The sequence below is a fragment of the Mytilus californianus genome, unplaced genomic scaffold (assembly GCF_021869535.1).
Source record: "Mytilus californianus isolate M0D057914Y unplaced genomic scaffold, xbMytCali1.0.p SCAF_15, whole genome shotgun sequence".
Lineage (NCBI taxonomy): Eukaryota > Metazoa > Mollusca > Bivalvia > Mytilida > Mytilidae > Mytilus > Mytilus californianus.
Genome location: NW_026262637.1, coordinates 27526582 through 27535649, shown reverse-complemented (window position 1 = coordinate 27535649; position 9068 = coordinate 27526582). Strand labels below are relative to the sequence as shown.

The following is a 9068-nucleotide window of genomic DNA, read 5'->3' as shown; positions in this document are numbered from 1 at the left end:
ATTTGCCTTGTCGAATTATGGTTGTTGTGCTCTAATTCTGTGAGATATAACCAATCATGGGTTACTTTATGCACCAAAAAATGTCAGAACTCTAAGAGACTTGAGCATAATATGATGACTTGTCAGTGGCTCTCACCTAATTGTGTTTTTATTGAAATGTACTATTTATTCCCGTAATCATACAGTGGAGACACAATCTCTTTTGATTAGCAAACCTCAAGACAGATGATCCTTGAAGATAATTAGATAATTAAAATACTTCCAAACTTTATAGACGCCGTCGGTTTTCTGACCGTTGTGTAACATCTGTATCACGACGATGATCCCTGATATGTTACATAATCATTTCAACAACCATCATGGCCTCCTTTCCTCCTTAATGACTTGTAATCAAATCCGATTAATCACCAGGTGTTTGTTTATCACTGAGAATAACACGGGTGCCAATAAGGACAGTCGACAGTCTGTCTATCTTTCTAGTATCTGCTTTAACTCCGGAATACAGTGTACTAGTATGTTGATTTTTTGGTACGTATGACGTATGTGCATAGTACTATACAAGTAATAAATATTTCAATTATAAACACACTTAGACAAAACTTGAGAATGCATATATACAGGTTCATTTAATAGGCGTCTGGCATTAATCAAATGCAATTACATCTAAATAAACAAGCTTATTTAAAAACCTTATGGTTCATGCCTGTACAGCATCCATTCTGTTACTTTGTTAAACAAACGACATGGTAAGCTTTATTCCAAAGTTGTACACCGATATACTAACATGGTGATCCTTACAGAGCGTTTTACAAGTTTTCTTGTTTGCTTCACATTTACAATTCATGTGTTTGATGCAAAGTCTTGCAAAGGGCGATCATGTGCTGTACGGATGCCATTAATAGACAATATGAAGGCTCCACTTGTAGCAGAACTTGACGTCTCCGAAGTTAATAGAGAATTGAAACAGTACATCGAGATAAGTATTAATTCAACGTACAATGAGAATATTGAGGAAATGATTATTAAAAACTTAGGGGTGCTCAAGTCTATGATGTTAAAGGAATATTCAGACGAAAAAAATAGGACAAAACACATGTATGATATTCAAATTGTTAATATGATTGATAGTCTTCAAGCAAGACATGACTATCTACAAACGGAATTAAAGGAGTATTCCTCTAATTTATCTATTTCTGCGGAACACTTTGAGCAAAAATTGATAGATTTGGTACGTGATGTCGAGGGAAAATTCGATGCAATGTTTCTTAATATGACCAGCCATTACAAACAAAAAATCAATATACTTTCCGAACGTTTGAAGAAAGAATTCGTCGATTTTCAAAACAGTACAGATGAATGGAAATATAACGTCACTCGAACATTATTAGGTAAGCCGATGTTACTAACTTGAATAACATTAATTTTCGATTAAAATAAGATGTGGAATTTACGTTAATGAGACAGCAATCCGAAGACACACAAAACAAAGATATTTTGAGGGTAACATACGGTTTATAACATTTAGCAAATATCTATACAACTTGTAAAGCTCTAAAAATTGTCCTGCCTGTAAAAAGCTTTGAACGAATTTAACAGAGACAATAACAAAAAAAAGGACGCCAACACCGATTTTTCCAAAGACAAAAAACAAAATCCATAAAATTTTTTTAATTATTTGTATCATGCTTATTTCAAAAATATAATAAAAATTATGGGTCACCGGGCTTTTTTTCACGCTGCAGATTGTGCAATATTGTCAGATTTTGTATAGATTATGTATGGGAAACCCAATATTTTGTGATAAAAAGAAAATCACACCATAGAATTTTAAGATAAAATATGAGAAGATAGCTCTAATAATATGCTTTCACATAAGAAAAAGAAAAAATTTGGTCACCGGAATCGTTTTCTTGCTACATAATAAAATATGTAAATTCACAACACATTATATAAGTTACTTTATCTGAGTTATCTCCCCTTATGTGGAAAGTTAAAAAAAATGAATCAAACAAAAATAGTCTGTTTTTTTGTAAAATACAGCCGTAAAATATGGTAAAACACATAATTTTCTATGTGAACATGAAAAGTTTTACACATGAATAACAAACTACTCTCGAAATTTGCACATTTCATTAAAGAACTATACCGATTGTTATCTGCTATTTCCAAATCCAAGATGGAGGAAGACACCCCAGCTACCTTAACTTAGTTTTTTAGATCACAAAAATTGACTTGTCAATTGCTACTGATTTTTCTCATTGTTGAAGGTCGTACTGTTGCATATAACTGCTTACATTCACTTCATTTGAACTCTGGTGAATAGTTGTCTCATTGGAAATCATATCACATCTCCTTATTTATATGTTAATAAAAAATACAAGAATTAACAATAAAAAGAAGTATATGAAAAGCATTTGGCAAAATATACAAAAAACGGACAAATCTATAAAACAAAAGTTTTAAATAAAAACAATACGTTACCAATACCAGAATTTTATTTATCAAATTTGTTTAATCTTTTTGGTAATTGCAATTATTCATTCTCTTTGTATCCAAACATTATCTAAAATTATACCAAAGAATATATATGATGTCCCATTTCAATAAACATAACAATTTTTGTAGAGACACAGTGTCAGTTTACATTCAAAACTTATAACTCTGGAGTATCACAATTGTACATTCAACTTGATGTCATAAACTATTTTGAGAGATATTTTTTAAGCACGAAATTCTTCCGTCCACTTTAAAGTTGGGTGTATATACAACAATGGAAAAACGTAAAGATCTATGCAGATTTTGTTATTGCACAATGAAATCTTGAATTATATTATCATCACACAACACGAATGAAAAGCTTTACAATGTCATGTTTACCCTCAGTTGAAAGACCATTATGTCACCTGTTTGATTATAACACTTTTTACACCAACAAAACCAAACGGGTGAGTAAAGCAAAATGATAGAGTCTACCAAAGATCTCCTGTTTGTTCCTTTCAAAGACTACAATAATTAATACTCGATTTGTGAAATAATAGTTAATCTAGATATTTCACCTTTCCCGTGTATGTAATTGATGTTTGCTATTAATATATATTGACTGATCGTGATACTTCAATCCTACAAAAAGCTTTCAGCGTTGTCCAATGGTATCATTTTCTAATTCTAGTATATTTCTTAACTTACTGTACATGTATTATTGTTTTTAGAACATGAAATTATTGAAGTGTCTTTAAATGGCAGACACACAGAGCAAAGTTCAGAATATAACTCCAGGTATCCTGCACGTAATGCCGTTGATGGTGATCTTTCAACATTCTCACATACTTCATCACAAACAAATCCATTCTGGTTTGTTGACATTGAAACAGTGTATACAGTGAAAAGAATAGAAGTTTTTGTTCGTATAGACTGTTGTGGTAAGTTTAAAGAAAAACTGTACAAAAATTATTATTGTGAAAAATGTTGAAAGGTATCATGATAATTTCTTTCTATACCATTTAAAGACATACGTTTATCCACCTGTTGTAGGTTATATATACAATTATTATTCACTTTGTCAGTAACTTAAACTTTTTTCTATTTGAGTGGTAAATTGACGCTCATCGTTGCAATGCAAGAAGCTGTTGATTTTAAAGTCTAAAATTTTTGATATTTTCTCATATATGTAGCACTCAGAAACGTTAACAATCCTCCAAACGTGTCAGTGAACTCACAGACATGTCTAGTAGCTGAAAGACGTCAAAACGAGTCCACCTTAATTAACAAGTGTTTCGTTATAAAATAGGGTTTCTTTTAGATAAAAAAAAATCCAGGCGCACATTATTAAATGTATTTGTTTTATATATATATCAAATTCAATACATAACTGATAACAAAAATATGCTCATCCAGTTATTCATAGTAAGACATACACAAATTTAATGTTGTAAAGTCAAAATATTTATGAAACATCTTTAACCTTAAAGCTTTCGTCGTAAAGCATCGGGTAAAATATTACCAACTTCGCTTTTATCATTCTAAGGGAATTTTCTTTAAAACCCTTGATTTTTCTCCCCGCCTACAATCTACATTTCAGACATTTCTACAGATAGAACTTAGTCATAAAACAAGCGAAACATCTTATTTCTTGCAGCTGCTACTCAGACTTTATAAAACGTCACCAGTGTCTGAGCAGAAAATTGATGAACCAGGGTTATGTCAGAGAACGTCTCGTCCATTTTCTAAAAAAAGTTCATCGGAAGATACCAAGACCTTGTTGATAAATATTCCGTATCAACTTCACAAATAATACATGATAGTCTTGAAGTATAGATTTTAGGTACTGACGTTGTTTATCATCTTAATTACGTGTAATAGCTTTCTTTTTATTTGTCTTTGTATATTTTCATTCTTTTCTGTTTAGTCCATTTTTCGTAATATACTTTTGGCGTGGCTCAGAATTTATACATCCAGCCATTGTGTTATTGTGCTCTGGTCATTTTTTGTATTCTTGTCTTTCGTTTTTGCTTATGTACTTTGTCTGTAGAGTATCTATATGCTTTTTTGCTATTTTGCTATATGCTATTTTGTTTTTCTTTGTTGAAATAGTTATTTGGTTTTTTTTAGTGATTAAGATTATAACCCAATGTTGGCTGCTGTACCTCATTTTTTGACAATTTTACCTATTATGTCTGTTTGTTTTGCTCAAACATTGTTGTCAATAAAATGGAATTCTATGCGACTGTCATACAAGTGAGAGGTTATTCTTGCCATAAAACTAGGTTTAATCCACCATTTTCTACATAATGAGATGCCTTTACCAAGTCAAGAATATGACAGTTGTTTTCCATTCGTTTGATGTGTTTGAGATTTGATAAAGGATTTTCTGTTTTAAAATATCCTAAGAGTTCGGTATTTTTGCTATTTTACTTTTTGTTAGCTTAATAGTGACAGATAAATCTGTGAGTTGCCGTCTGTGGATAAATGTTTCACTTATTTTTTTTGGAAAAAGCCAAAAAATTCACCGTTATATGTCTTCGTGCTAGTATGTGTCTTTTGGTCGTATGACTCGGTATTTATTCATCCCGCTATTAGGTTTTTTACTTTAAATTTGGGCATTCCTGGTGGGTCCTGTGGTACGATTCGGATACAAAGGGTTTTTACTGTGTTGTTTCTATTTTGTTTACTCTTGTATTTATATCTACCGAATTTTTACTTTATCGAGAAAGTGTATACTATATACGGTATGTACTTTCAACGTCAAAAACTTTTTTTTGTTGACGTCATTTTCAAATTTATTATCTACTACACCTTTGTTGTTCGCGTCTTTGTAAGATTAATTTGTATGTTTGTTTGAATTCTTTAGTCAGTTGTGTTGTATGTCTGTGGGAGTATGTTGAAGACCCATTAGTGCCCTTGGGCTATTTTCTGCTCTTTGGTCGGTTTGTTGACTCTTTGACACATTCCCCGTTTCCAGTCTCAATTCTATTACACAGTTTTGCTTGCTGGATCCCAATTCATGTCACATTAATCTATAATGTATGTTGGTTGCACATCTAATTTTGTCAAAATAACAGAACTATAAAAAAAAGTTAAATCACAAAAATATTGAACTCCGAGGAAAATTCAAAACGGAAAGTTCCTAATCAAATGGCAAAATCAAAAGCTCAAACACATCAAACGAATGGACAACAACTGTCATATTCCTGACTTGGTACAGGCATTTTCTTATGTAGAAAATGGTGGATTGAACCTGGTTTTATAGCGCTGTTACAGAATAAACAATTGTCATACGAGTGGAAAGTTCAGCTAGCTACAAAACCAGGTTTAACCCACCATTTTCTTCGGAGAATGCCTGTTCCAAGTCAGGAATATGGCACTTGTTTTTCACTTGTTCCGTTGATTGATACCGTTTGATTTTGTCAGTTTTAATGGACTTTCCGTTTTTTGAAATTTTATGTATTTTGTTATCCTGTTTTAGATATAATATTGTATTTTATTCATTCATACAGTATAATTAGTAACTACAGATAACATATGCGTTTCGCGATTGATTTACAAATTCTATATAAGGTTAGCGTACTTTTAATTAAACACACGTGTAGTCTTGTGGATCAACTTTAGTTTGACTTTTATTCAGATATTGAGCTGATATTTTGTATGAATTGAGTTGTGTTTCGGACACACCAAACTTATATCGTGTTATTTTCATTTTGAAGCACTTGGTAGATACCGCTGTTGGTGGACTGTAGTCCACATTTGTATCATCGGCTAGGTAGTGGGTGCTTCTGTGTTGACATGATTAATAACATACATTTCTTAAATTCTCTGTTGATAAATGCATAAGAAAGATTTGGCTATTCTTTGTAATTCCGTTTTGGTTGTAAAGTCCTAGCGAGTTCAAGTAGTTAAAATGTTGGGTTTTAGCGTTAGTTAAGTCAGTAAAGATATTGTTGAAATCTTAAATTGCCAAATTAAAAAAATTTATCTCAAAAAGATCAAGATAGCATGTGCGTTTTACAAAGAAAGAATACATCTTTGCAACACCAGCAGTTTCTTCTTTTGCATTGTTAATAACAATCCATAGCTCGAGTTGATTGTTTTGTTATTAAAAATGTTTTTAGTTCTCGAATGTGTGTGGTCTACCTAAGGCGTTGTTTCTGGATAAGGAGTGAAACATTTATGTTTTCTGGATTTCTTCGCACAAAGATTCACTATCATTGTTCTTTCTGGGAAAATGTTTGTTTTCTCTAGATAAAATGTGAAATATTTTGGGAAATTGCTTCTTCCGTTGATGCTGCTTTTTTTTAAAATGTTGAAATGATGAAATATCTTAAAGAAGCCTGATAGGCATATGCAGACACAGCGTACAATGAGGAAGACATCATTGACTTCATGAAATCTGATATAAAATCAAGTATCTAAAAAATTAATGATATGATGTGTGCATAGCGGGGAGAAGGTTACCCTGTCGACGCTCTCGGTCTCGCTCTTTTTAGGGTTTAGGCGATTCCATTATTTTTCGTTTGTGACCTTTATTTGTATTCTTAATCGATACACAAGGTTTAAACATCGATTTACTGTTGCCTATATTCATCTACCATCCTATTTAAAAATTGTATCTTACTTGTTCAAAAATTTAGATATTAAAGAGTATGATCAGTATGCCATAAACAAATTAAGACATATTGGTAACAGTTTTAGTAACAAAGCAACTCACTCCACTAACAGGTTGCTTTAAAGAATTTTGAAAATGTATATTATCTATTTTTATATAAAATATCAAGCAACTTTTAGCAGCATTATGACAAAGCAAAGTTATACCATCTACGTGAATTCAGAGGATAACACAGGGAATGTAATTTAAATGTAATTTATATGTTAACATGAAATACTTGGTAATCATATGTGATACAACGAACCAATTCATTTTCGTTTAAATACTAGTAATCGATTTTGTTACAAAGAAAGAAAACCCAGACTTACACGATAGCTAATTCGAAGAAACTTCAAAATGAAACCAGAGTGGGATGGAGAAAGAGGACTTTTATGTAAAATAACTACATACATTGTTACCTGGTTGTTCAAATAAATAAAAAATTACAAAAAATCTAATTAAAAGGTGATATCACCCAAACAGAACCCTTAAATGTTTGAACACCAAACTCAATTGACAATACTATAGTATCAATAGAAAATTAAAGAGAACCACATAAATTCTCTTATTTACCACATTAGTTGTGTATGAAACTGCATAGAATCATATGCCTGAATATGGGACTTCATTCCCATTTAAATATAATTTAAGTTGTCATTATTTCGTTAATATTATTTTCATTTTAATACAAAATAGTGTGTTGAAATTACTCTGTAAGGCAATAGTGTAATTTTATTTTATATTTTATATTTTATTTTGACTAATCCACACCGACATAGATTTGTGTGCTTTTACAGATACTTATGTCAATTATTTTCTGTTTATTTCTTTAAAAGGAGACTACATTCATGATATGGATATCACAGTTGGGCAAACGACTAATAATATGACAATGTGCACACATTATAAAGGACCTGCTAGTACCAAGGAACAACTCATGTTAAAATGCAAGAAACCTGTAAATGGTCGATTTGTCAAACTATCAATATTTGGAGAAAACTCTGTGATGGCACTCGCAGAAGTCAAAGTATTTGCTTTTGTTTGAATATTTGATAAACGTGTAAAGATAAACTGCATCCGAATGAACAATTTCAAACTGTCTACATCAATGTCATAATATATTTATATACCTGTATTGAAGAAATTGTAAAGTAGTGATGCATTTTTATTCCTTGTAGTTCTTTTATAGTGATTGGAAATTCCTTTTTTGTGGAAACTAATTCCCCAAAGTTGGTATCCAACGATTAAACTTGATATGTAGATATGTATGACATACATGTCTACCTAGAAAAATAAATTTAATAAACAGTAAAAGAAAAATAGTTGATTAGAATCTCATTGAGAAGCTGAAGTTTATAACTACACATCATTAGTACAAGCAAAAGTATAACACAAATACGTCTTAAACTTGCAGCGAGGTGAGATTTTTTTTTTTTATCCGTGTTGAAGGCACCACTGTGACTTTGAGATGTAAAACAGCAATAAAAGCGCTGGTTTTTTTTTTTGCTATGCATCTACTGATTTTGTGTCATGGATGGATACCCCTTATCCTTTGTTTTTTCTAATTAAAAAAAAACACAAAAAACGATCATATGACAAATAACAGTATTCAAAATACAACATAGAAAACTATATACTGAGAAACACGAACCGCACAAAAAAAACCGGGGGTGATGTAAAGTGCCCCGGAAGGGAAAGCAGATCTTGCTCCACAAGTGACACCCGTCCTCTAAAATATGCTGAGTTATATAAAGAGATTTGGCATCACGCAATGGCGGATTGGTAATTGACTCTTATCTTACCCTAAGACATCATCATATTCATAAACCATCGCTCACGTAAACTTTCAAGTCCTGAAACTTGACCGAATGCGAAAATTCAAAATTGAATCAATTTTTTTATGGCAAAGTATAGCCAAGACTGTAACCGG

At 31.6% G+C, this 9068-nt stretch overlaps 1 protein-coding gene across 1 annotated transcript; it reads left to right on the top strand.

Annotated features, from left to right (window-relative positions):
* The first annotated feature begins 713 nt into the window (after positions 1-713).
* On the top strand, positions 714-8642 carry LOC127725793 (uncharacterized). Its single transcript, XM_052233079.1, has 3 exons — positions 714-1388; positions 3210-3419; positions 7975-8642. Exons 1-3 carry the CDS (start codon positions 785-787, stop codon positions 8181-8183), a joined length of 1023 nt encoding a protein of 340 aa, XP_052089039.1. The 5' UTR covers positions 714-784; the 3' UTR covers positions 8184-8642.
* The last annotated feature ends 426 nt before the right edge of the window (positions 8643-9068 follow it).

Bases quoted from the DNA above. Each gene is read 5' to 3' on its own strand.
- LOC127725793 (XM_052233079.1), top strand. From the start codon at position 785: ATGGTGATCCTTACAGAGCGTTTTACAAGTTTTCTTGTTTGCTTCACA. The intron at 1,389-3,209 runs GTAAGCCGATGT...TATTGTTTTTAG, and splicing joins CGTCACTCGAACATTATTAG to AACATGAAATTATTGAAGTG. The intron at 3,420-7,974 runs GTAAGTTTAAAG...TTTCTTTAAAAG, and splicing joins TGTTCGTATAGACTGTTGTG to GAGACTACATTCATGATATG.